The 27898-nt window shown below is 40.5% G+C and overlaps 4 protein-coding genes across 6 annotated transcripts in view; 2 read left to right on the top strand and 2 right to left on the bottom strand.

Moving 5' to 3' along the window:
- lrp2a (low density lipoprotein receptor-related protein 2a) overlaps window positions 1–1049 on the top strand; it is a 48385-nt gene extending 47336 nt beyond the window's left edge. Inside the window, exon 78 of the mRNA XM_086144574.1 lies at window positions 54–1049. Coding sequence (XP_086000700.1) covers window positions 54–206 — 153 coding nt within the window. The 3' untranslated portion in view covers window positions 207–1049. The remainder of the gene's footprint in view (window positions 1–53) is intronic.
- On the bottom strand, window positions 639–9433 carry LOC147235022 (retinol dehydrogenase 7-like). 2 transcript variants are annotated; one of them, XM_086145797.1, is made up of 7 exons: window positions 9320–9433; window positions 9084–9224; window positions 8015–8038; window positions 5651–5981; window positions 2672–2930; window positions 1437–1600; window positions 639–1332 (listed from the first exon to the last, which is right to left on the bottom strand). In XM_086145797.1, exons 2-7 carry the CDS (start codon window positions 9084–9086, stop codon window positions 1076–1078), a joined length of 1038 nt encoding a protein of 345 aa, XP_086001923.1. In that variant the 5' UTR covers window positions 9087–9224; window positions 9320–9433; the 3' UTR covers window positions 639–1075. The 2 variants fall into 2 exon arrangements, with proteins under 2 accessions (XP_086001923.1, XP_086001922.1); XM_086145796.1 differs by having other exon boundaries at window positions 9084–9433.
- Window positions 9434–9519: 86 nt separating this feature from the next.
- On the bottom strand, window positions 9520–14003 carry LOC147235023 (retinol dehydrogenase 7-like). The gene is made up of 5 exons (XM_086145799.1): window positions 13750–14003; window positions 11501–11818; window positions 11122–11380; window positions 10884–11047; window positions 9520–9943 (listed from the first exon to the last, which is right to left on the bottom strand). Exons 2-5 carry the CDS (start codon window positions 11811–11813, stop codon window positions 9720–9722), a joined length of 960 nt encoding a protein of 319 aa, XP_086001925.1. The 5' UTR covers window positions 11814–11818; window positions 13750–14003; the 3' UTR covers window positions 9520–9719.
- Window positions 14004–19368: 5365 nt separating this feature from the next.
- On the top strand, window positions 19369–27898 carry abcb11a (ATP-binding cassette, sub-family B (MDR/TAP), member 11a). Of its 2 annotated transcripts, XM_086144666.1 has the most exons (27): window positions 19369–19401; window positions 19486–19501; window positions 19591–19639; window positions 19748–19989; window positions 20059–20143; window positions 20220–20353; window positions 20442–20613; window positions 20696–20820; window positions 21239–21413; window positions 21514–21627; window positions 21736–21846; window positions 21915–22040; window positions 22124–22327; window positions 22448–22618; window positions 22690–22879; window positions 23498–23570; window positions 23937–24042; window positions 24121–24285; window positions 24374–24478; window positions 24712–24873; window positions 25492–25695; window positions 25805–26046; window positions 26141–26297; window positions 26403–26600; window positions 26686–26892; window positions 27086–27232; window positions 27430–27898. In XM_086144666.1, exons 4-27 carry the CDS (start codon window positions 19778–19780, stop codon window positions 27628–27630), a joined length of 3786 nt encoding a protein of 1261 aa, XP_086000792.1. In that variant the 5' UTR covers window positions 19369–19401; window positions 19486–19501; window positions 19591–19639; window positions 19748–19777; the 3' UTR covers window positions 27631–27898. The 2 variants fall into 2 exon arrangements, with proteins under 2 accessions (XP_086000792.1, XP_086000793.1); XM_086144667.1 differs by lacking the exon at window positions 19369–19401 and having other exon boundaries at window positions 19494–19639.

The raw sequence follows: 27898 nt of genomic DNA on the forward strand, positions 1-27898 counted from the left end.
GAATCGTGGTTTTTTTTCAAGCCGACGGTGATCCGAACGGGGATGTTTTGCAGATGAAGGACGAGAACCCAGCGAGAAGCGACGCGGACCCTTCCGGCCCAGAGCCCGCCAAAATCCAGAAGCGGGAGCGTCCAAGCACCTTTTCACCGACCGAGGACAGTTTCAAAGACACAGCCAACCTCGTCAGAGAGGACAGTGACGTATAACCCCTTCTTTCTGACGGGAAGAAAAATGAGAAAAAAAAAAAAAAAAAAGAAGAAACACAATTTGCACAGAATTTATTTTTTTATGCAGCCTGTGTGGAAGTCTGAAAATTTGTTTTAGTCAAGAGATAAACGTTTCCATTGAATGAAGAACATGCCTTCTGACATTTCCGATGCCAATTCTTGTGTCCATGTTTTCTTCCGTATTCCGATGTACAATACGTATATCTTTGCACTGAAGCTGCTGATGAAGATGTAGATGAATATGTTGTATATTTGTAAATTTAAATATTAAGATTTTGTTCAAGAGAAATGTTCAAACTATTTGAAATAGCCATTAAGAGTAGTATTGCATAAACACAATAACACATATGAAAGGTGAGATGTATTCTGAATGTACAGTACTTTATAATCAGAGGGTATCAGAGAAAACCACGGGATGCTGATTTTATTTTATTTTTCCACGTAACAAAAGTGAAGATGTATTTAGGTCTTATTTCATGTTTTATATACCTCAATACCTTCAGGGCTGACAAAGCAAACGAAAAAAGATAGATTTACACCTTTTTAATTGTTCAAAAACGCACCAATTATGCGAAGATGCACAAAACAAAAAACGTGAAATACTAATGGTAGTATATCGAATAAAGCATTTTACTTTTATTATCCCCAGACTTTGAAACTGCGTTTCCTGAATCACGGCCACAGTTTCTGGAACGACCCTTTTACAAATGATTTCTTTCGCATTTTATTAAGGAAATTCTAATTTTCTCTGATCATCCAGGAAGGTCTCCGCATGGTTCAGTTGCTGCTACTGAGACATGAATGAATAAATTTTCTATTTTGTGATGGTCTCGACTTATTTTCGTTGACTAGCTTCCGGCCTGCGGGGGGGTTTTTTTTGCGCTTGCGGTCGCAGCCAAAGGCCGAGGTAGAAGTTTCTCCACGACGAAGTCCGACACGAACGAGGGGAGGTAGGACAAAGGGATCCAGAGGAGTTTGGCATCCCAGCCTGCGCTGTAACGCGTGCGCGGGAAACGAGCGGTCAAGGCGTGCTCCATACACCCGGTCACCTTGGAGATGTCAGGACTGCACAGGATGCCCATTGAGAAGCTCTGAGCTTTTAGATCTAAAGACAAAAGAGGGGGAATCGTCTAAAAAACAAACCAAACCAAAAAAAAAAAAAAAGGACGGATCGATCGCGATTACGGTTTTCTGAATTTTCCTGCTCACATTCGTCGAAGTACGCGGCTCCGTAGGAGTCTTTGACATCTTGGGGGAGGCCGACCCACAGCCTCCTCAGGTCGGCTTCGATGAGATCCAGCCGGGTCACGTTGGTCTTAAAGAAGCCGGGTTCGATAATACTCACTTTGATGCCAAATGGTTGCATATCCCTCCTGGAAATCAGAAACATTACATTGCATTACATTGCATTTGGCAGACGCTTTTATCCAAAGCGACTTACAAAAGAGGACATAGGGACTGGAAATACACTTGCAAATACACGATGCACAGGAAATATACGGAACAGTATGCTTGGGTTAGTGAGTTTTTTATTTTTTACGTTTATTTATTTATTTAAACGTTTTTTTTTTGTTTTTTTTTTAATAGAGCTGCAATGCTTATTTACCATCTCACTGATTCATTCTTTGCTATGAGGTTAATTTTTAGAGATATTTAACTTAGCAGACAACAAAGTATAAGTAATGTATATTTATGAAATATAACAAAAATGGCCTCTTACAAAAAAAAAAAAAAACAATTTTGCAGAAATATTCTTGTAGAGAGAAATCTTAATCCTGGATGACCTTAAACTTCAGTGCCTGATACATTTTCCATATTTCTGTCCTTTTTTAAAAGGTTCAACTTTTATCTATTGTGATAATTTTGAAGCGACTGTTCAAACTGTGTTTGAAAGGTGTTAAGTAAATATCCAGCAAGGGATGTCGCGCTTTGCAAGTTATTTCTGATCACAATTAGATTTAAAAAAGGATCCTTACACAACCATAACTCTCTTTTTTGCATCGTATTCCCACAGTTGCTGTCAAAAACTCAATTAAAAAAATTTGAAAAAAAAAATTAACCCTTTACATCTAAAAGAAATTGTTACATTAAAAGAAAACATCAGACTTAGCCTCTATACTTTAATAGAAATATAAGATAAGATAAGAATAACTTTATTTATCCCGATGGAAATTGTTGTGCTTGAGTTTCAAGTAAAACATAATGATAGATAATAGTAGGAAGGAGGGAGAATAAGAAATATAGATAAAATATAAAGTGTCAAAGTTAAGGCTATCAAGTGTTTTAAGGTCTATATATATATAAATATAACGCTGACACTGTTTTATTAGTTTGAAAATCAGCTCAAGCTGGAAGTTGCTGTTTTTTTTGTATTTATTTTTTTTTTTTAATCTAATTCTATTTCTTTGATAGGCGGCTTCTTCTCGACACATCCCGCCGTTTACCTGAGGCTGTCGGAAAAAGCCTCCACCCCCCATTTGGACAGACAGTAGCCTCCTCCCGTGAGAGCCAGCCGGCCGAGGACGCTGGCCACGTTCACCACGCGTCCCCGGGCTTTCTTCAGGAGCGGCAGAAAGCGGAGGGTCACCTCGATGACCCCGACCAGATTCACGTCCAAAACACGCGTGAAATCCTCCAACTTCATCCACTCGGCGGGACCGATGGGCGTGGACCTGCCGGCGTTGTTCACCAGCCCCCACAGACCTGCAGGGGGAGACACAAAGAGCCACCGTTTGCCTTCCTGAAGGTGAAAACTAAATAATCAGACTATAAGGTTCTTGATTTTTAAAGCGCGTTGTTTCCGATCACCTCCCGCTGGGCCTCGGACATTCATGTTAGCGTCACGATTATTGAGCTTTTGAGCTGTTCGTGATTTTTTTTTAAAACACTATACGGCCAAAAGTATTCTCTCACCCATCTGAGCAATCGGAATCAGGTTTTCCAATCGCTTCCATGGCCACGGGTGGATCAATTCAAGCATTCAGACTGTTTTTTTACAAACATTTGTGAAAGAATGGGTCGCTCAGTGAGTTCCAGCGTGGAACTGCGATAGGATGCCACCTGTGCGACAAATCCAAATATTCTGCAATGTTTCCATAGGAAGCGTTTGGGAACGACAGACTCAAAGTGCGGAGCTGCATAGAGCAAAGAGGTGGCCAACTTTTTGCAGTCAATTGCTAAAGACCTCCAAACTTCATGATTATCTGTAGAACAGTGCGCAGAGAGCTTCACAGGATGGGTTTAAACAGCCGAGCAGCTGCAACCAAAGTGCAATGCAAAGCGTGGGATGCGGCGGTGTAAAGCACGCCGCCGCCGGACTCTAGAGCGGCGGAGACGCCTTCTCTGGAGAGGCGACTCGCGCTTCTAGATCTGGCGATCTGATGGACGAGGTCGCCAGGAGAACGCTACTTGTATGACTGCATTGTGTCAAGTGTGAAGTTTGGCGGAGGGGGGGGGGGATTATGGCGAGGGGTTGTTTTTCGGGCCCTTAGTTCCAGTGAAACCTCAGCATACCAAGACATTTTGGACGATTCCATGCTCCCAACTTTGTGGGAAGAGTTTGGACCTGGACCCTTCCTTTCCCAACATGACTGTGCACCAGTGCACAAAGCAAGGTCCATAAAGACATGGATGACAGAGTCTGGTGGGGAAGTAGAGCGCAAACTGAGAGTCGGGCCTTCTTGTCCGACATCGGTGTGCGATGTCACAAATGCGCTTCTGGGAAAATGCTCAAAAACACCCATAAACACACTCCTGAACTTTGTGGACAGCCTTCCCAGAAGAGTTGTACCTGTTCTAGCTGCAAATGGTGCATATTGATCCCTATGAATTGGGAATGGGACGTCACTTAAGTTCATATGTTTTTTTTTCCTTATTTCGTATTTTTTGCTGGTATTTCAACATTTTTTTTTTTGTCATATCATAGCCCGAGAAGAAAAAAAAAAAGGTAAAAAGTATGATAAAATCAAACTAAAATTTTATAATAAATTTTAAAATAAATAAATAAAATCTGAGATCTCCTCTGCTGGTGGACGAGGACCTCAACGAGATGATGAATTCTGCCAGCAAGGAAGAGGAAGGGAAGCGACAAGAAGAGGAAGAAATTAAAGTGACTGGTCTCACGCTCAAACAAACGCCTCAAAAGCCCTGCAAAATCTGTCGAAGGATTGGGACGATAGTTCAGTCAGTCCACTTTTGTACCTCGATCGACGGCACCATGGCAGTTTATACAAACATACATATGTATCTATATATTTTTTTTTTTATATATTCATGTATATATTTAAATTTCTATATGTATATAATATACACTGCTCAAAAAAATAAAGGGAACACTTAAAAAACACATCCTAGATCTAAATGAATGAAATCTTCTTATGAAATACTTTGCTCTTTACACAGTTGAATGTGCTGACAACAAAATCACACAAAAATGATCAATGGAAATCAATTGTATCAACCCATGGAGGTCTGGATTAGGAATCACACTCAAAATTAAAGTGTAAAAACAAACTCCAGGCTGATCCAACTTTGATGTAATGTCCTTAAAACAAGTCAAAATGAATCTGTGTTGCTTCCTGAGTGGACACTATGATTTCACAGAAGTGTGATTGACTTGGAGTTACAGTGTGTTGTTCAAGTGTTCCCTTTATTTTTTTGAGCAGTATATATATATATATATATATATATATATAAAATATATAAATATTTTTTATTTTTATATCAATATATACATATATATACAAAAAAATATATGTGTGTGGAAATGTATTTGTATGTATTTTATATATACACGTGAATATATTTAAAAATATATATAAGTATATATAATATAAATATAATATAATAAAAAAATATAAATTATATACATATTTTTATATATGTATTTATAAAATTAATATGTATACATATATTTTTTTTTTTTAACAGAAAAAAAAGCAGAGGTGGCAACTGCCTCCAAGAATGTTTCTGAAGATACCAGTAAGCAGAAGGTCCAGGCGTATGCGCAGGGAGGATGGTACAGGGTTGAGTGAGGTTCGCTGAGGGTTAATTATATCTGCAAATACCATCGAAATGATCACGTCTCAACTTTTCGCTGGGGGTCCATCGTATCTTCCTCACTGCTCCGTTTTGTTTTGTTTTTTTCTTGTGTTTTGGGGGGTCTTGCAAAAACCCCGACCCGCTAGTTTTACGTCGACGACGGCAGGGTTCTGGCATCGCTCGCAGCAGAAGTTGGCGTGAGGAAGCTTTACCGCACTGCGAGGGGGAAGAGTGTTTCTCCTCTTCCTGAAAAAGAGGATTTGCTGAGCACACCAGTGGGAGGATGACGGGTTGATGGCGGTGCGGTTCAGGTTGTCTTTATCTCTCCCAGTGCCTCACTCTGACTGGCACCCTATCTGTCCGTTGCCCCCCGCCCGACTCACCTCGCTCTCCCACCTCCCCGCTCACAAACTCCGCCGTCCTCCTGATGCTCTCGCCGTCCGTAACGTTCAGCAGGACCGTCTTCAGCCGGCGGGAGGCGGCCGAGGCCAGATCGGACGCCCCCTCCTCCGTCAGGCAGGCGGCGATGACGCGGAAGCCTTGCCGGTCCAGCCGTCTGGCCAGCAGGTTCCCGAAGCCGCTGTCGCAGCCGGTGACGAGCACGTGCTTACGGCTCAGGTCCTCCACCTCGGAGGAATCTCTGACGTACCGGCGTACGGCGTAGAAAATGACCAGCAGGAAGGCAAAGGTTAAGGCCGGATGGGAGAGGAGCACCTACAAGCACAGAATTCACAGCGAGCCATTTTCACCGTCGCACACTTGAAAATGAGAGAAATCTGAAGAGTCTTACTGGGGTCGCGGTGCGCTCCCGTCATCTTGGTAGAATATATACTGCTCAAAAAAATAAAGGGAACACTTGAATAGCAAAATGTAACTCCAAGTCAATCACACTTCTGTGAAATCGTAGTGTCCACTCAGGAAGCAACACAGATTCATTTGGACTTGTTTTAAGGACATTACATCAAAGTTGGATCAGCCTGGAGTTTGTTTTTACACTTTAACTTTGAGTGTGATTCCTAATCCAGACCTCCATGGGTTGATACAATTGATTTCCATTGATCATTTTTGTGTGATTTTGTTGTCAGCATATTCAACTGTGTAAAGAGCAAAGTATTTCATAAGAATATTTCATTCATTTAGATCTAGGATGTATTTTTTAAGTGTTCCCTTTATTTTTTTGAGCAGTGTAGTATAATGTATAACATTTGTAATATTCCAAACTTAGCTCAGTCTTTTCCTTGTCTTGGGTTTGTGACAAAAACAAACATGTTTGTTATTATCGCAAGTCTTAATACACAATCAACAACCAATAGCTGAGCTTGAACAACACCGGAAAAAGGAAACTTAGTAGACAAACAATTGATGGATTGAGACGGTATTTTTTGGCGGTAAGGATGAACGGTAACGATCAGGACCGCCCGGAAAGAGGAGCGGACGGCGGAGGTGTGGACGGAACAGCCCGGCTTTATGACTATTTATTTATGATTATTTATCGCGACCGAGCGGAGAGGGAAAAGCAACGGACGCTCTGCAAATATCTGGTGAAAACATTGCATGGTGGGGAAAAAAATGCTACATCCTGCAGACCCCTCATTGCCAGTGTAATGCCACTCATGATATATTTATTCTATAAATGCAAAGCAAGCTTACTTACAATTTGCACAATTCTGTGCAGTAATCTATATATATATATATATATATATATTAAAAAAAATAATAATTAAAAAAAAAAAATATATATATATATATATATATATAGCTGACAAAAATTAAGGGAATACTGAAATAACTAAGAATGAAATATTCTTCTAAAATACTTTCTTGGGTGTTCTCTACATAGTTGAATGTGCTGACAACAAAATGAAAAAATATGAAAAATATCAATGGAAAGAAAAAATATATGAACCCATGGAGGTCTGGATTTGGAGTCACACTCCAAATAAAAGTGGAAAAACAAACTACAGGCTGATCCAACGTTGATGTAATGTCCTGAAATCAAGTCAAAATGGATCAGTGTTGCTTCCGAGGTGGACAGTTTGATTTCACACAAATGTGATTGACTTGGAGTCACAGTGTGTTGCTTATGGGTTCCCTTTATTTTTTGGAGCAGTATATATATTATACTTTTTTAAAATTTGATTTTACTCTTTTTTTTATACATATGTATATTTTAACTTATTTTTTTATTTCATTTTATTTTATTTTTAGATTTATTTATTTATTTTTCATTTTGTCATTATTTATTATTATTATTGAATTTGATGCTGCTACACCCCATGTGCCCCCAAGTTGCCAATTTGCTTTTTTTTTCTTCTGATTCTAGAAAGAATCTACTCGTAGTTTTCCACGAGTCTTGTCCAAATCTTTGAACGTAAGATCCACAGTCTTTGTCAAAACTCCAGTCAGACTAGGCCGACTCTTAAAACTCTAAAAAACTAGTCTTTCGATGGGAGCTGGAGTGAGATGATAGTTTTCCACGAGTCTTTTTTCCAAATCTTTTCAGAGTCTAAAGATGTTTGGGCAGTTTTAGCGACACAACTCAAAAACAAATCACCTCTTTACCTTAACTATCTCTGGAAAAACTATTTATCGTGACTGACATGTCCTCATATGCAAACCTTTTTAAGACAAAGAGTTTATTGGACTTTTCACATATGTGATGGTCTGCTGTGTCTGTGTGTGTGTGTGTGTGTGTGTGTGTGTGTGTGTGAATGCATTATATGAGTTGAGAGGGTTTATCCACTTACCTCTAAGAGATCAGCAGTTGACACCTGAACATAGAGATATGAGACGAGTTACTCACACTTGAAAACGTTTCACACACACACACACACACACACATAAATTCGATGATTACCATGAGTATTTTGGCAATTTTCAACATTCAACAGTCATTTTTAAATGTTATTTTATCACCTTTATCATGGTGCTTGAAATTGCCTGGAAGGATTAATTTGATATTTGTAAAAAAAAAAAAAGAAAAAAAAATTGAGGAAAAACAAAAAAAACACTAAATTCAATTTCATCATCCTCCCAAAAATAATTTTATTCATGCAGATACTTACGTGCGAAATGACGGGATAGAACTGTATGAACGGGATGATGTGTAAATATGAACATGTGTATATAGTTCCGTTCATAAATATTTAGTTTTCCAGTAGCGGGAAGGTGAAATGTTAAGCTCCTCGTGCATCCTCTCTGAAAGTGGCTTAACATTCCAATTAAGGGCAGAAAATAAGAAATACCTGATAAAAATCGGTATTTGGTTCCCGATTGTAGGATTTTTTAGAAATTCAATATATGTTGCAAATGTGGAGAAAAGAAACGAGTATCTCATATCCAGCAGGAGAGCACTTGACAATATTATCTTTTTTTTTTTTAACCTTTGTACTTTTTTTATCAAAAGGGCGAAACAAGACGGAACAGTCGTAAAATACAACATATTATATTTGAATGCAGAAATAATATAAACCCTCTATTTATTTGTAAGCGTAAAACATTCACGCAGCATGGTCCGAGGTAATTAACGCTCCATGATGCTCATTGGTAATAATCAATAGCGCGTTATCAAAAAGCATTATTTTCCTATTCACAACAATGAAACACAAGTCATTTGTACACGATTAATGTCCACTGGCGTGATTTTAAAACCAAGAGAATTGACAATATTAGCTGGAAATGACAAATAAAAGCCTTTCCCAGTATTTTGATTTAAAAACAGGGGGAAAATAAGGACGTTTTTTTTTTTTTTTTGACTCTTTCGATTATCTCTTGTGCGTTTTTAAGTTTCAATATAGATGAAGTATGTTGACGTACCATGACTACACTTGCTGGGGAGGTAAATCTGCCTTCCGTTTTCGGAGAAAAAAATAAAACAAAAATACCAGGCCACAGTAACAATCCCTTTCAGCTGATAAGGGAAACTCCAGGCTGGAAGCGAACACAGTCCAGGACCATCTGCAACATAACAACACGCCGGTTGTTTCAAAAGCCCGGGGATTGTGTCATCGACAACACAAGCTCACGTCCCGATAACCGCATTCCCATTTCACCTCGAATCAACTCTCCGAGGCCACGACATTTCGCAGGTTGCGCGACGCGCCGTGCTGGTGTTTGCCGTCGAGGAGCGAACGATCGCTGACCCCGAGCTGCGGCCAAGACAAAGTCCACCCGGAAAGCAAAGCGAAGCGACAAGAGTCGAGATAATCCCCGCCGACGACCCGGTAACAAAAGTGACGAGTTAAAAGACCTCGGCGATCCAATCAGGTTTTTATTGATGGATTTTTTTGAGTACATTTGCATTTTTTTTTTACAACTTCTTCCAACACGGCACATCGGTTCGGCCGCAAACTGACAAACTGGCCTGAATTAGAGATAAATTCGATTGCGCGGTCGGAAGAGATGAGACGACACTGAGGGAGGAGAAACCAAAGAGGGGACTCTGGATCGAGCCTACAGGACGGACACTTTGGGCTTCTGGGTGCTTCTAAGCAAGAGAGGGTCGGCGATCCAGGTGGGTAGATAGGACAGAGGCAGCCAGATGAATTTGGCGTCCCATCCGGGGGAGTAGCGGGTGCGGGGATGAACGGCGGTGATGGCGTGCTCCATGCAGCCCACCACCTTCATCAGGTCGCCGTCGGTCAGCTGCTTGAAGCGCTCGTTCATCAGCTCGAGAGCTACGAGACAAAACGTTTCATGCACGGAGCGCCTTGAAGGTTAATCCGAGTTGATAATCTCAGGAAAAAAAAAAAAAAAAAGGTAACCATAAAAAAAAAAAAAGGAGCAAGAAAAACTCAAGATTTGATTATTTTATAGGTTTGCTGAGCAACAGCGCCCTCTGCTGGTGTCTAAGAGAACACATCCTATTAATGAGACGAGATGAGAACAACTTTATTTATCCCGAAGTTGTGCCAGAGTTTCAAGCAAAAACATAACAATAATAGATAATAGTAGGAAGGAGGGAGAGTAAAAAGTACAATAAAATATAAATATTCAGGTTAAGGCTATCAAGTGTTTTAAGGTCTTAAGTACAAAGATTTGAAGATTCCCTGCGGCTGAGGGAAGAAGGTATTAGTATTAGAAGGTGAGTATTCTCACTGTAAGGTAACAAATGTATTCATTTTAGTGAAAAAAAAAGGATATTATTACAACATGCCGACTTTGCAATATTTCTAGGGAAAAATAACTGCAGAATTTTATTGTGACAAGTATTTTCTCATCATTTTGTTACACGATACTGTATTTTTTTTTGGGGGGGGGGGATTTATTGGTTAGCTAGTTGCTCAGATTTATGAGGATGCACTCCACCCCAAAAATATTGACGGTAAATATTCAGATATTTATCCTGTAAGTAGGAACATTGTTCGTCAATATCTTTTAAAGTTGACTCAGGAATTAGTAGCACTTGTGCCGAAAATCTGTTTTCCAACGGATCCGTAGATGAAATTAGGAACAAACCGACTAATTTGTTTCTACCGTTCCCCCCAGAGGGTTTAATATCCCTTTCCTGCGACTCCGAACCGGCTCTTGTATTTGATTTGCCTTTAAAAGAAACAAAAGCTAAGAGGATTTTTCTCTCATGACTTAACATATCTTGAAAAAGGCTTTGCGACTCACCTTTATCCATAAAATTGCTGCCGTAATCGTCTTTCACGTCCTGAGGCAACCTGTCCCAGAGCTTCATCAAGCCGCTTGTCAACATGGAGGTGTTTGTGACGTTCGTTCGAAAGAATCCGGGCTCGATGCACAAGACCTTGACCCCAAAGTGAGCCATGTTTAGCCTGAAACAAAAACACCATTCCTGTAAACGAAGGGAAGAGAGGGACACGGCGAATGAAACGCCTCCTCCTCGCACCGCAGGCTATCGTTGAAGGACTCCACGCCGTATTTGGACACGCAGTACGGTCCGCCGAACGGGCTGATTCGTCCGAAAACGCTGGACACGTTCACCACTCGACCCCTGGCCTTCTTGATCAACGGCAGGACGCTGAGCGTGACATCGATGACGCCCAGAAGATTGACGGCGAACATGCTCTTGTAGTCGTCGATGACGAGCCAGTCCGTCGGACCGGAGGGCAAACCGACGCCGGCGTTGTTCACGACGGCCCACAACCCTGCAGGGGAGGGGGGACCACATCCGAACAGGTGAGCCGACGCTCACGACCACCTCAAAACCAACAATCGCTCGCCAGAGGACAAAAAACGCTCGTTCCGGGGAAGCTAAACTTACGTACCTTTCTGTCCGACCAGGGTGGCGACGAAAGCCGCCGCTTTGGCGACGCTCTCCGAGCTGGTGACGTCCAGCCGGGTGGTGATCAACCTCTCCGACGAGCTCTTCTTCAGCTCGTCCTCGCCCATTCCCGTGTAGCAGCCGGCCACCACGCGGAAACCGAGCTTGTCCAGGTGTCTGGCGAGGAGATTACCGAAGCCGCTGTCGCAGCCGGTGATGTAAACGTACTTATCCGCCTTGTCGGGCACCCGGGGCATTTCTTTGATCCATCGGTAGAGAAACCACAGGACCAACAGGCCGATGACGTACAGGAACATTTTGTCTGAAAAGAAAACGGAAAATAAATTGCAGTTATTGCTTGCGATATAAATATTTAAAAAAAAAAAAAAAGAAAAAGGGCTTTTTCTAAGAGCTAGAAGAGCAAAAAAACGCACGTCCGGTGGCCAGATCAGGACGGGTGCTGAAATTTTCCAAAAAGAAAAGACAATTTATTTTACATATAACGCGAAACGCTTATTTTCGCGTGCATGACGATTCGAGTGAAATAGGCCGCTTACCCACGATACGTCGATATGTTAGCATAGCAGAAAAAAATACAGGAGAAAAGTCCGAATAAGAAGAGGACAAAAATGTTATTACTGGATTTACATGAAAAAAAAACACAGTTTAGTGTAATTTGACAGGTACTAATTTTGAAATACCTGTCAAAGTTGACAACTTCTCTGCATTTTTTTTTTTTTGCTGGTGTTACTTCCCTACATTTATTTTTTTATTTTGAACTTGAAGAAGGATGAACACTGACATGTTATTGTTTCCATGAAGTCCACTGACTCCAATAATTCTTTTATTGCCTGAGCTGTTGACTTATTTTCTAATGTTATCAGCCAACAAGTGCCTTCCTAAGACATATATTTATATCTCTATGAATATATTATTTAAAGAAATAGTATACCAAGAAACTGTGCTGTTACAAAGGTTGGCCAGCAGGGGACGCTGCAACGCAGCTTTTTGCACCACTTGCACATGAAGAAGCAAGAAAAAGCGTCAATGTTTTGTGAAAATATGCAAACACACGCGTGAAAAATATGATATATGTATTGAAAAGCGGGTAAGATTGGAACAGTGACTCGGCACGCTGCAACATTACCCCCCTTTGTCATAATTCTGGTAAATATCAAATAGATCACATATGGTGAGATTGTCATACATGTTCTACGTTCCTCCTTATCATGCCAATAGATTTATCTCCGTGCACGTTTGTCTTCATGTTGCTGCAGGAGCATTAATTATTGACCTCTGGTTGGACTTTGGTTGGATGGGCGTTTTTTCCCCTCTCTTCATTCGGACCGACGACAATCTGCTCTGCGCCGTTATTTGCTGTTAGTTATTTTGTCAAAGTGCGGCTCAAGAGTGATTCTGCGAAAAATAAGAAGCTCGAATAACGTCAACGTCTTTTGTATCGTTTCTGTGATCGTCGTAATGATAAAATGGATTAATCGCAAACAGGACAACACTGGAATGTGTCAGTTAAAGTATCACAAATAATGTTTCGCAAGATTCATGCACAATCATTCCTTCAGGACGGTTCAGACTTGTTTTAGACTTTATCAGGCGTCGGGTGACATTTAAGTTCCTTTTTTCCAAATTCAAAAATCTGTCACACAGAAATCTACAACCCTTTCTAACCCCCAACAGATTCCTCTGTGAACGTAAACCTGTTTCTGTGCGGTTATCAGTCTTCCAGCCGGTTTGTGCCTTCCCTTCCACCTGCGTTCCTTCAGGTTTGGGTGCATTATTCTAAGCTGGTATATAAAAAAAAACCAAAAACAAATAAAATAAAGTGACAGAGAATTAAAGGCCTCTGGTGAGTCCAACCCTGATCAATAGTTCCAGAAGGTGGATCTGGGGTTTGAAAAGTGGATTTCATTGCAATTTTTATTTTAAACTTTCACGCAAACTGATGCTCTGCATGGTGTGTGAGTGTGACAGTGTGTGTGTGTGTGTGTGTGTGTGTGTGTGTGCAGGGGACAGTCCCAGGACCAGAGTTCTCAGGACCATCACTTCAAAACAAAACAAGACTCGTCTCACTCCTAGTCCTTCTTTCTGGTTTTTTGTTTTTTGTTTTGAATAATTAAGATTGTTGCATCATAGAAGTACGAAGTAAACTTTAAATCCCGTCGGTATCGGTGTGTCAATGATCTGCTGGGACTCCTCCGCAGCTTCCTGCTCGCCACAAAGTCAACTCACACTTACTTGTTCCGGTATTTTCCGCGGTCGGTGTTTAAAAAAAAAAAAAAAAGCAGAGTAGGAAAAGCCTCTGTCCCCCCGATCGGACGCCAGAGGTAATAAACAACCAGGCGACGTTTATCGGTTGACCAGATTCTGAAGGCTTGGACGGAGACTGGGAGGGAAAAAAAACAAGAACCAAGAAAAGTGCGCTCGGCTGCAATCGCTGCACACACTGCCGCCTAGCGGATTGGAACATACATAACATGCTCACTGGGGTTAAATTAAATTAAATTAAATTAAATTAAATTAAATTAAATTAAATTAAATTAAATTAAATTAAATTAAATTAAATTAAATTAAATTAAATTAAATGTATTTTTTTGTTTAATATTATTAAAATACAATTAATTCTTATTATTTATTTTGTTATTTTATTTGTTATTTATTTTGTTATTTTATCAATGAAATGAAATTAAACCAAATGAAATGAAGTCAAATCAAACTAAATGGAATAAAATTATGTGATTGTTTTCCTATCACTTATTTAGATAAACCTGATTCTATTTATTTTATTCAATTCTATTTTATCGGTGAGATAAAATCAAACAAATTAAAACAAGGGAAATCAAACTAAATGGAATGAAATAGTGTAATTGTATTTCTATCCCCTATTCATATGAACCTAATTATATTTATTCATTCAATTTTATTTTATAGATGATACAAAATCAAACAAAATGAACTAAAGTCAAATCAAACTTAATGGAATAAAATTATGTGATTGTATTTCTATCACTTGTTTAGATAAACCAATTCTATTTATTTTATTCAATTTCATTTTATCAGTGAAATGAAATCAAACAAATTAAAATAATGTCAAATCAAACTAAATGGAATGAAATAATGTAATTTTACTTCAATCAGCTATTTAGATAAACCTAATTCTATTTATTTTATTCAATTTTATTGCATAAATTGAATAATGTCAAATGAAATAAAGTCAAGTCAAACTAAATATAATATAATAAATTTATGGTAGTACTGTAATTATTATTTACATAATTTGATTCTATTACATTTTATTTTATTTCAAATAATACAATTAAAACAAATTAAGTTAACAAATGGAATGGAAAAAAACATTTTATTTCATGTCATTTCATTTTTTAAAACAGATTTATCATATTCTATTTACTTTGAATCTATTTATTCACATATAAAAAATAAATTAAAATAGAATAAATAATATGAAATAAAATGAATAAAACTAGGGGCGGCAGTTGCTTGCACTGGTCATGCCGTTCTTGAAATGAATTATTAATTTTGTCCACCAGTACAATGTAGGTGTTTGCAATATCATTAGCTGCTAAATAATCAGGAGATGAAGATGCTCAGCTTGTTACATAAATAGGAGGCCTTTTTATTATTTACTGTTTGCTGTCTAATCCCTCCCTGCTCTTTTTGGTTAGAAATGTTTAATTGTCCTTAAAATAATGGTGGGTAAATTCCAATAACATTTATATTTTTGTATTTCTTATCCCTCTTTATTCACAAATCTGAAAATGAATGTGGCTGAAAATGGAGTGATATAATCCTCACATTGCAACAGTCATGAATGAATGAAATGTGGAAACTGATCTGACTTAATTTGCGGCTTCAGTTGGACAGGAACTTGTCTCACGTTGAAGTGCAGCATTTGCATCGACTCGTACTTTACTCATGTCTGAAATGAGGAAGTGTACATGTATTTAATATTCAGTCTTGTTCTCTGCTTTGCATGTTCTGGGCTCGGTATTGATCTTGTAATAATGTGAAAGAAATTTAACTCAAATAAACATTTTAAGCTTGTTTTTCCACTTTTTCCTGTACTTTTTCTCTGTCATGTATTGAATTTCAAGTTCTTTCCAAATCTACACCAGTTCAAGGGACAAAGTTAGTTAGGTAATTAGACTGGACGATCCTGCTTTGTGTTGTAAGAGCGCTACGCTTCGGGGTGAAGTTGCAAAACAGGAAACACAATCATTTATACTTGAAAAATACCTACATGTACCTTTCCCTGTGCTCCAAGGCATGTTTGTACAAGAATGAGGTGTGATCACCCGGTACTGCTCACTACAAAGACCAGCTCAGTCAGATCTGATTTAGACGATTCAGTTCAGCTCAGTTCGATTCGATTCGATTCGATTTGGTTCGGTTCAGTTCAGTTACGGTTCATTAAAAGCACAAAGTATCAAATACCAAAGTTTCCAGAGATGATTCAGTTCGGTTCAGTACAATTGAGTTTGATTCAATTCAGTTCAGTTCAGTTCAGTTCAGTTCAGTTCAGTTCAGTTCAGTTCAATTCAATTCAAGTCAATTCAGTTCAATTCAAGTCAATTCAGTTCAATTCAATTCGATTCGATTCGGTTCGGTTCGGTTCGGTTCAGTTCAGTTCAGATCAGTTCAGTTTCGGTCAATTAAAAGCATGTAGAGTAGCAAAATAAATACAAACATTTCCAAAGACGATTCTGTTTACTTCAGTACAATTGAGTTCAATTCAATTAAATTCAATTCAGTTAAGTTCAGTTCAGTTCACATTGATTCGGTTTGGTTTGATTCGGTACAGTTCAGTTCAGATCAGTTTAGTTCAGTTCAGTTCAGTTTAGGTCAATTAAAAGCACAGAGAGTAGCAAAGTAAATATTAAGGTTTCCTTTCCCTGTGCTCCTGGGTATGTTTGCACACAAATGAGGTTTGAGCACCCAGTACTGCTCACTACAAAGACCAGCTCAGTTGGATCTGATTTAGACGATTGAGTTCAGTTCAGCACAACTGAGTTCAATTCAATTCAGTTCAGTTCAGTTCAGTTCAGTTCAGTTCAGTTCAGTTCAGTTCAGTTCAGTTCAGTTCAGTTCAGTTCAGGTCAATTAAAAGTACAAAGAGTAGCAAAATAAATACCAAAGTTAAAACAATTAGCATAAATATATCTAAACAAACACAGACATCGACACACACACACACACACGCACACACACACACACACACACACACACACACACACACAAACACCACTGATGTGGTGGTGTTCTCGGTTTTCCTAAGAAAGGGTTGCCTCTTTCCTCAGGATCCCCTCTGTGTCGGAGGACGAAACTGCGCATTTTAATATTTATTCCAGATTTACATGAGGATCCTCTTGGAATTATTCAAGGAAGTATGATTAATAATGAATAAGATCCTTGTGCGTGATTGGTCAGGATGTCCAAACCTGGATGCTGTGGATGGATATGCTGTCTGGGAATATGAAGCACACAATCAGAAAGGGTTATTTTTAAATTTTCTTCTTTCTTTTTGTCTTGCCTGAAACCGATTCGAAGTTTGTTAAAATGCGAGCTCTTGGAAAACCGCTGCGTCCTCGTTGGGATCGGAGGGATCGATTATTAGGATTAAAAGATGATATGAAAAATTGCCTTTTCTGTTTGGAAACTGAGGGACATCCATGAATGAATCAGGGAATTTTCAATTTTTTTTTTCCTCATCACTTATTTCTACAAAGGACTAGTATGTTGGATTTGGGGGTATTTTTAAGTTGATTTACGTACAATATTGCAACCCTACCAAGTACCCACCCCTTGGAAACCCACTTCTAGGTGTATTAATTCTCCTGCAGGAAACAGGATGCTTTATCATTCGTTTACTTCACTTTTTTTTCAGCTCTCCTCTCTTCTGATGCCATTTTGCTCTATTTGAGCCTCACTTGCATTATCAGTCGCTTGCAACAGAAATAAGAGCGAATTCCAGTCCAGCGATGTGACCTGGCGGGCATTCACCTCTCCATTACCGTCATAATTATTAATAAACTAGGCAAACATTTACACGTTTAGTCATATCACTTCCCCAGGAAATTATTTTGGCATTTAACACAAAACCAGTCCAGAAATACTAAATAGTCTAATCGTGAATATATACATGTAATTTTTATGTATGTCATATATAATCACAATCATAGGATTATACATCACATTTGATATACGTATACAGACGTGTGTGTGTGTGTGCGTGTGTGTGTGTGTGTGTATATATATATATACTGTATGTATAAAAATAATGTTTGTGTGTGTGTGTGTGTGTATTGCACATAAATACTGTATTTATACCAATATTCACATATCAACACCGATCTACAAACATGTATAGTATCTACAGGACTGTCTCAGAAAATTAGAATATTGTGATAAAGTTCTTTATCTTCTGTAATGCAATTACAAAAACAAAAATGTCATACATTCTGGATTCATTACAAATCAACTGAAATATTGCAAGCCTTTTATTATTTTAATATTGCTGATTATGGCTTACATCTTAAGAAAACTCAAAAATCCTATCTCAAAATATTAGAATATCATGGAAAAGTAATTTTTGTTTTTTTGATCGCACTTTGATCAGAACTTTAACACAATATTCTAATTTTTGGGGCAGTCCTGTACGTGCACATGTATGCTCATATCTGACAGTGTGTGTTTTACAGGGGGGCTGTTATGGGTGTGTATGTGTGTGTGTGTGTGTTTGTGCGGGGTTCGGGGTGGGGAAAGTGAGGAGTGGAATATGAAAAATACATTGCTTGTGTGACCATTGCTAGATATCAAAATCTGCATCATCCCCCACTTTTTACTGATATTATATGCTGTATATACAGTATAAATACATGAACATTAAATATTAGTATTGTACGTTTGTAGTTGTTTCAGTAAAAATAATTATATTTCCAATGCTTATAAGTATTTTTCCAGCTGAAGTTATTTCCAATGATGTCTGGTGTTTCCCAAAATGCCAACATCCAGAATATTACGATTGCATGGTATGTTGTTATTGAACGGCACCTGGACGTAACTAATGGCCTCGAGGTCATTAAACTCATTTTACAATCGCTTTTGATAACGAGTCAACACAGTTGTAATGAGGGGTTTTCATTTCCTGTGACCGAGCAATGTGAACGTAATTTCCCAACGTCAAATCGTCCGGTGTTTGAAGACACACAAGTATAACTGATGGTTAACGCTAATCAATAATACAGTGATTCATGTATTTAAATTTCCCTTGCAGGGCGAGTCTAGTGAAGGTCAGAATGCTGACACAAGTCTTATCAGGTGATTATGGCTATAGATAATAGGAGAGGAGGGGCATAGGTTACCTGATGCACCTCGGTGTTGGTGGTAGTGGGTTTCTGAAGTCTGACGGAGGAGCGAGCGGTCCCGGTAAGTCGGGTTATTCTTCCATTTCCAACTCTTTTCTCGTTTCCAACAAATATTCCATCCGCCCCTTGGATCGTTTCTCTTCCTTTTGTTATCGGGTGTTGATTTGTCGTCCCCGATGCCGGTACGTATTTAAAGTTGCGCGTCGAAATTCTGTTTTCCTTCTTTTGCCCAACTTGGAGGAAAAGCAGATGTTTAAAAAAAGGGATAATTTTGCCTGTCTTCAACAAAATCAATAGTATTCAAACTAGATTCAATTATTTTTATTTTAATTATTAGCTGATTTTATTATATCAAGAATCGCATCCAAATAATTATCATTATTCCTTTTTTTTTTTCTTTTGTTTTGTCAGCATCAACAGTTTCTGCACGAGGACAGCAATAACTGAAACCAGTTAGACAGCATGAAGAGATCGGTCAAGTTTGCACCTCCAGGTGAAGATGAAGATGGTAAGTGACATTTTCATGAGTTTATATGAAATCTTAACTGGCTTGAAGCAAACTTAAATTCATTTTTCCTCAATTTTTTCCCAGATCACAAAGAGAAAGGGTAACTGTGTTAATCTCACATCAGGATATACAGTATGGATCGTTTCACGGTAATAATAACCGAGGCTATCTTCAACTTCATGTTTATAGAGAGAAAAAACAAAAAGGGAAAACGCCGAGTGTGGGATATTTTCAACTGGTAAATACATTTATTTATTTTTAAGTGCATTAAATGATTTGAGATATGAAAAAATAATTAAAAAAAAAAAAAAAAAAGGTAGAAATGTGATTGCCTTCTTCGCCGCAGTTCCGATTCGCCACTTTGAAAGACTCGGTGATGATGTCCGTTGGGAGTGTGTGTGCCCTCCTCCACGGTGCCGCCGCCCCTCTCATGCTCCTGGTGTACGGCATGATGACCAACACGTTTGTGGCTTATGAACTGGAGGCTCAAGAACTGAAGGACCCCAGAAAGGAGTGCGTTAACAACAGCATCCACTGGAAAAATGGCTCCATCTATGAAAACGCTGAAAATATTACCGTTTACTGCGGGTGAGTAAATAATGATGTTTCCACTTGTTGCTATCCCGGGCTGGTTTTTCACAATGATTCCTTCAACAGGGTGGATATTGAAGCAGAAATGACAATGTTTGCATACTACTACATTGGAATTGGATTGGGAGTTTTTCTTCTTGGGTATTTTCAGGTTAGTATATTTCATCCGGCGCCCTTCTGAATTCAATGTTCTTCCATTGGTAAAGTGCACCTTAAACCATCTCCAGATTGCGCTCTGGGTGTCGGCAGCCGCAAGACAGACGCTCAAAATCCGAAAGGCTTATTTCCGAAAAGTAATGCAAATGGAGATCGGATGGTTCGACTGCAACTCTGTGGGGGAGCTGAACACGAGGCTGACGGAGTGAGTTTGCAGCTCACGCCGTCACGCGTTAAAAGCCGGGATTGCGTGATAATTAAATATTTGTCATTTTTCTTTGTCTTTCTTTCAGTGATATCAACAAGATAGATAACGCCATCGCCGACCAAACGTCCCTCTTCATCCAGAGGCTTTCTACGTTTGTGTTTGGCTTCATGGTTGGATTCATTGGTGGCTGGAAGCTGACGTTGGTGGTCGTGGCGGTGAGCCCGCTGATCGGTGCAGCCGCCGGGCTGATGGCTATGGTGCGAGACACGGACGGTGATTTTTTTTTTTACTCGCCGTTCATGTTCTTTTGTCACATTTTTGTGCTGCTTGTTTTTGTAGGCTGTGTCCAAACTGACAAGGAAGGAGCTGAAAGCCTACGCAAAGGCGGGTGCAGTGGCCGATGAGGTCCTGTCCTCCATTAGAACAGTGGCAGCGTTTGGCGGGGAGGAAAAGGAAGCTGAAAGGTCATTTTTTTTTAATCAAAATGTTTAATAATGGAGACCCTCAAGTTAAAAACATTGTATCTCTCTTGCATAGGTCTGATCTTAAATAATCATCCCGTCCACATTAACTAATCATCATTCCTGAATGAAATAAAAAGTTGTCGGAGCATGGTAATTAAATGCTAATTTTGTGCTCACAAGATAATTTATAGAAAAGCTTTATTTTATTTTATTTTATTTTATTTTATTTTATTTTATTTTATTTTATTATCATTTATTTTTTTTGTTTTATTTTATTTTATTTTATTTTATTTTATCAGCACAATATAGTTAAAGGATACAATAACACTGTCGTATGGGAAATGATCCCGGGTGCTCGTTCAACATTTGACTTGAACAGAAATGTTTTGAGATTACTAAAAAGGTTCCTCCTGTACAGGTACGACAGGAAACTTTTTCAAGCTCAGAACTGGGGCGTGAAAAAGAGCACAATTATAGGAATGTTTCAAGGATATCTGTGGGGAATCATTTTCCTTTGCTACGCTTTGGCATTTTGGTACGGATCAAAATTGGTCATTGAAACGAAGGAGCTGTCACCCGGTACTCTTATTCAGGTACTTAAATAAAAGTCCTTAACCTCAAATACTGGGTTAGACTCTGACTTTTCAGGGACAATTGCCCTCACCGCAGCTTTTTGTTTTTTTGTTTTCCCAGGTGTTTTTTGGTGTACTCATCGCAGCCATGAACCTCGGCCAAGCCTCTCCGTGCCTGGAAGCCTTCGCCTCCGGCCGAGCCGCCGCGAAGACCATCTTCGACCTAATCGATCGGGTAAAATTCAGCATTCCAGAACAGAGATACATTATTTAACACTCTATGCCTAAAACGCTTAAAAGCAAATTATATTGTTTGTTAAAGTCAGTCTTGGGGTATTCACAGGAACCAGAAATCAACTGTCTCTCAGAGGATGGTCATAAATTAGACCGAGTAAAAGGTGACATTAAATTCCATAACGTCACTTTCTACTACCCATCTCGACCTGACGTCAAGGTAACTTTTATAATCGCTCAGTTTATCGTTTCGCGGTTGAACTCACGAGGAGCCAACGACTCTTTCAGATTTTAGATGATCTGAGCATGGAAATCGAGGCGGGGGAGACCACCGCTTTTGTCGGGCCGAGCGGCTCCGGAAAGAGCACGGCAGTCCAGCTCATGCAACGGTTTTACGACCCGAATCAAGGAATGGTAACGAACCACGGACGCGCAAAGGCACGGGCGTTCTGAGACCGGATCGCGGCGTCACATCACCAGCTTTCTCGCTTTCTCAGGTGACTTTGGACGGTCACGACATCCGGAGTTTAAACATCCAGTGGCTTCGCTCGCTCATCGGCGTTGTGGAGCAGGAACCGGCGCTCTTTGCTACGACCGTCGCAGAAAACATCCGCTTCGGGAAACCAGGAGTTACCGAGGAAGAAATGATCAAGGCAGCCAAACAAGCTAATGCGTATAATTTCATTATGGACTTGCCACAGGTGCGTTGACCTTGTAGAATCGTGCATTTTGGTCCCCGAGTTTGTCGCACTTTATATTTTCGATGTAACGTCGGTCTGCTAGATCCCAAACAAACTTGATAGAAATTTTCTACTTCATAGAAATTTGACACATTGGTGGGAGAAGGTGGAGGTCACATGAGCGGAGGACAGAAGCAGAGGATCGCGATAGCTCGAGCTCTGGTCCGAAACCCCAAGATACTCCTGCTGGATATGGCTACGTCCGCCCTGGATAACGAGAGTGAAGCTGTAGTCCAGCAAGCTTTGGAAAACGTAAGTCCGATTCAACAATTAACGCGGTTCATAGTGTGTTCATCGATGGACAATCCTGTTACCCTTGACAGGTACGAGTGGGCAGGACCACCGTCTCCATAGCCCACCGACTTTCTACCATCAGGAAAGCGGATGTAATTGTTGGGTTTGAGCACGGACGGGCTGTGGAGAAAGGAACACACAGTGAACTGCTGGAGAAGGAAGGGGTTTACTTCACCCTGGTCACCCTGCAAAACCAAGACAAGGCCAGAGAAAACACGGGTAGGTTACGTTACCGTCATTTACATTACAATCATTTGGCAGACGCTTTTATCCAAAGCGACTTACAAGAAGTGCATAGTTTTTTTGGGTGTTTTTTTGGAGGCTAGTAGTAGGGTAGTGCTTGGCAAAGAGGTATGTTTTCAGCTCAGGGTGAAAGATCGGCAGCGACCCCCGCTGTTCTGAGTCCGGAGTTCTTTCCACCACCGTGGAGCCGAGACCGAGAAGAGCCGAGGCCGGTTGGATCGGTAGCCGGAGGGCTCTGAGCGACGGGGTGGACGGTCGCCCAGAGGTGGCAGATCGGAGGGGACGGATGGGGACATGTGGCTTGACCATAACCTTGGGATAAGACGGGGCTGTCCCATTCACCGCCCGGTAGGCGACCACTGGGGACTTGAAATTGATGCGGGCGGCTACCGGGAGCCAATGTAGGGACATAAGAAGGGGAGTTGCTGCCAGTTTCTGAATAAGCTCCAGAGGCCTGATGGTCACCGCTGGGGCACCGGCAAGGACGGAGTTGCCGTTATTTAATTTACTGATTCAACTCCCGGCCGATGTATGTGAACAATTCTGCCTTTAAATTCTTGTATTAAGGTAGAATTACCTTTTTTTGTCAAACAGATGTTGATGCTGAGAAGGATGGAAGTTTCAGGAAAAGGAGTTTCAACTCTGGAAGCATCAAGTTAAATAAAAGGTGCCGTAAAATAGATTTGGTTGTAGTGGAGAAAAAATATCAGTATCGTCTCTAAAACCACTTGTAGAAATCTTCTTGTCTTGGGAACCGGAATTTCTTCACTCCTGATCCGAGAGGCTCCTTCAGGTCCAATGACCTATTGGGCGGGTCTAGATTACGTGATTACCAATTCCCACTAAAGTGCTCTTTTGCTCCAACGGACGACACCTCCATTAGCAAAACACTCCCCCTTCAACCCCATTTCTGCAGATCAACTCTTCAAAATTCAAGTCCGGTTGCCAAGACAAGAAGATTTTGCCAAGAATTTACCACGACCCGGTGAACATGTCTCTTAAAAACAGCTCCCTCTCATGATAATTCCCACAGGAACTCCATGCGACTGCGATCGCCGAGCACATTGTCCAATGACGTCAGCCCTGACGCCGTGTCCACCACCCTCGGGATCCTCCCGCACCAGATTGCACCCGAGAAGGTAATCAAGTTGTCCTGTTGGCATTTGAAACCTTTTTTTTTTGTAAAAACCACCAATGGGATATAAATGATCTTGCAGGAAGAAGAGGACTGCGAGGACGACGGCGAGGAGGCAGCTTCAGTAGCGCGGATCCTGAAATACAACCAACCCGAGTGGCCCTACATGCTCCTCGGCTCTCTGGCCGCCGCAGTCAACGGCTCGGTGAACCCCATCTATTCCATCCTCTTCAGCCAGATTATTGGGGTCGGGCCTGTCGATCGACATCCGTTTATTCTCGTTTCTGAGCTCGACCGGCTCGAATGAACAACTCGTACGATCTTTATATCCGCAGACCTTTGCTGTCCAGGACTTGAACAAACAGAAACAGGACATCAATGGCATCTGTGTGCTGTTCTGCATTTTGGCCATTATTGTTTGCTTCACACAGTTTTTGCAGGTTTGTATGACGATCTATCTATCTATCTATCTATCTATCTATCTATCTATCTATCTATCTATCTATCTATCTATCTATCTATCTATCTATCTATCTATCTATCTATCTATCTATCTATCTATCTATCTATCTATCCATCCATCCATCCATCCATCTATCTAGCCTGTTTAGTGTATTGGCTTTTTATTTCAACTTGTTCAAGGCCTGGTACCAACCGAGCCTTTATGTTCCAGGGGTTTGCGTTTGGAAAGTCTGGAGAGCTGCTGACGCGCCGCCTCAGGAAAGTAGGTTTCCAGGCCATGTTGAGGCAGGAGATCGGCTGGTTCGATGACCTCCGAAACAGCCCCGGGGCTCTGACCACCAGACTCGCCAGCGACGCGTCTATGGTGCAGGGTGTGAGTAGAAAATGGTCACATCTCACAGCTCAAGAGTGCAAAGAAAAAGGATGAACATTGAATTAATGTATAAATGAATTCATAAATATTGATATATGTTTTTTTTTAATTTTATTTATTTATTTATTTATCTATCTATCTATCTATCTGTTTGTTTATTTATCTATTTGTTTGTTTATCTATCTATCTATCTATCTATTTATTTGTTTGTTTGTTTGTGTATTTATTTATTTTTATTATTTTTTATATTTATTTATAAAGACTGAAAGTTGAAATCAGGTGGGGGGGTGTGCTAGTTAGAGCAATTCATTTATACTGTACGGTAATTTATTTATACATATAAATATTTATTTATCTATTTTATTAATTTATATATATATTTTCTTTACATGATTATAGTTGGTCATTTTTATGTTTTTTTTTATTTCTTAAATTTATCAATTTAATATTTATATATATATATATTTTTTTTTCAATTTCATTTTATTCTTTGATGTTCACAATTTGCTGCTGCTACCCCTAAGTGCTGCCAGTTGCCCCTCGGGGGGCAAATCAATTTTTTTTTCTGATTGTGAATTTTGCATGTAGCAGGTGTGATTTTCTCTTTCCTGCCCGCAGGCTACAGGATCTCAGATCGGTGTGATTGTTCACTCCATGACAAACATCGGAGTATCTTTCATCATGGCCTTTTACTTTGATTGGAAGTTGACATTAGTCATTTTGTGCTTTTTGCCGCTCATCGGGCTGTCGGGGGTGTTTCAAGCCAAGATGCTAACAGGTTTTGCGAAAGAAGACAGAAATGCCTTGGAGGCGGCGGGTCAGGTAATCTCTCCCGGCTTCATATCGCAATATTCCTGGACTGCTATTTAAAGCCGTGTCGTTCTATGTGATTTCATCAGCTGCTGTACAAAATCGTATCCTTCTCTCGCAGACGTCTGGCGAAGCTCTCGCCAACATCCGGACGATTGCAGGCCTGACCAAAGAGAGTTTTTTTGTGGAATCTTACGAACGAAAACTTGATTCCCCGTACAAATCTGCGAAGAAGAGAGCCAACATCTATGGGATGTTTTTTGGTTTAGCCCAGTGTGTTATCTTCATGGCGTACGCGGCATCATTTAGATATGGAGGCTTTCTGGTTAGTACAGAGGGCTTACATTATATGATCGTTTTCAGGTTGGTAAAACGCCTTTACGGTCCATGCGTATGTGTACTATTCCTCTTTTGCGACATGATTTGTGTACATCACGAGTGCATGTTTATTCTCCAGGGTGGTTACGTTGGTTGTGATCAGTGGGGTCGCAGTGGGCAGGGTTTTCACCTTTACCCCAGATTATGTCAAAGCCAAGACTGCCGCGGCTCGCCTTTTCAACCTTTTGGACCGGATCCCTAAAATCAGCACGTGCCACACAGATGGCGAGAAATGGGTTTGTAAATTGAAACGGCTACCAATCGATAGGACTTAAACATGGATGTATATAATGTGTCATCATGTTACTGCCATGTGATCAACCTATATATTCCATCCAAAGGAGAACTTTAAGGGTAAAATCGTGTTCGTGGACTGCAAGTTCACTTATCCAACACGGCCTGATACCCAAGTATTGAAAGGACTTGCCGTATCCGTGAAGCCTGGTCAGACTTTGGCATTTGTCGGGAGCAGCGGCTGTGGGAAAAGCACCAGCGTTCAGCTGCTGGAAAGATTTTACGACCCAGATGAAGGGCAAGTGGTGAGTCTATCGAGTTGGAGATTCGTTTTTACCGATGGCGACATGAGCGCGATTCACCACCTAATTTCGTCATTTTTATTTGCAGCTTATCGACGACCACCCATCTCATACGGTCAACGTGCCTTTCCTCAGATCGCAAATCGGTATCGTGTCGCAGGAGCCGGTGCTGTTCGACTGCAGCATCGCCGAGAACATCCAATACGGAGACAACACGCGCTCTGTCGGCATGGACGAGATTATCGAGGCCGCCAAAAAAGCCTATCTTCACGATTTTGTGATGACGCTACCAAATGTGAGGGCGAACGTTTTGCTTGGCTTAAACACCGCATGAACCGGATCCGATTTTATCGTCCCAATTTGTATGCCTTACCCGGATTACTGAACGAACGACTGCGAAAACGTTTCGTCATGCTCGATTTACTTCTAACTGAATCTTTTATTTCTTCGGCTTGTCCGCATTTCACTTTATGCCGGTAAATGGATAGAAATACGAGACACAGGTTGGCGCGCAGGGCTCCCAGCTGTCCAGGGGACAAAAGCAGCGCATCGCCATCGCCCGGGCCATAGTCAGGAACCCCAAGATCCTGCTACTGGACGAAGCCACTTCTGCTCTGGACACGGAGAGCGAGAAGGTTTGCAGCCGGTGCACGCAGATACAATCTACTGGTACTGAGGTGAAAGGATGACAAGGATTTAACAGCACAGAAACCTGAGCTGTATAAATATATGTAATTTGAATTTGAATATAAAGAGTAGCAGCAGAGTTATCTGTACAGCATGTTTCACTCATCTTCATGATGGCATTCTAAAGATACGGTTTATCCCGCAGACTGTCCAGGCCGCGTTGGACGAGGCGAGAAAAGGACGAACCAGCATCGTCATCGCTCACCGGCTGTCTACGATCCAGAACGCTGACATCATTGCGGTGATGTCGAATGGAGTGATAATAGAACAAGGAACACATGAACAACTCATGGCCAAAACCGGCGCCTATCATAAACTGGTCACAACAGGTGCTCCCATCAGCTAGTCCATCCTACCCTCGCCATCCTAGGTTGATTTCAACGAAACCAGCTGCGTCAAGCTCATTTTCACCGAGGGCATAATGGTTGCCCTCAAAGGGCCACATGTAACGGTAACAGTATAAATGTAACTAAGTGTAATGTAAAATAAATGTCACTACAGTATACCCTTGTTTTTCGCGGGGGTTACGTTCCAAATAGAACCCGTGATGGGCAAAATCCGTGAAGTAGAAACCTTTATTTTTTTTTACAATTATTATTCAATTAAATACTCTA

Source organism: Fistularia commersonii, chromosome 4 (genome assembly GCF_037954325.1).
Source record: "Fistularia commersonii isolate RoL2024-O1a breed Wild chromosome 4, RoL_Fcom_v1.0, whole genome shotgun sequence".
NCBI lineage: Eukaryota > Metazoa > Chordata > Actinopteri > Syngnathiformes > Fistulariidae > Fistularia > Fistularia commersonii.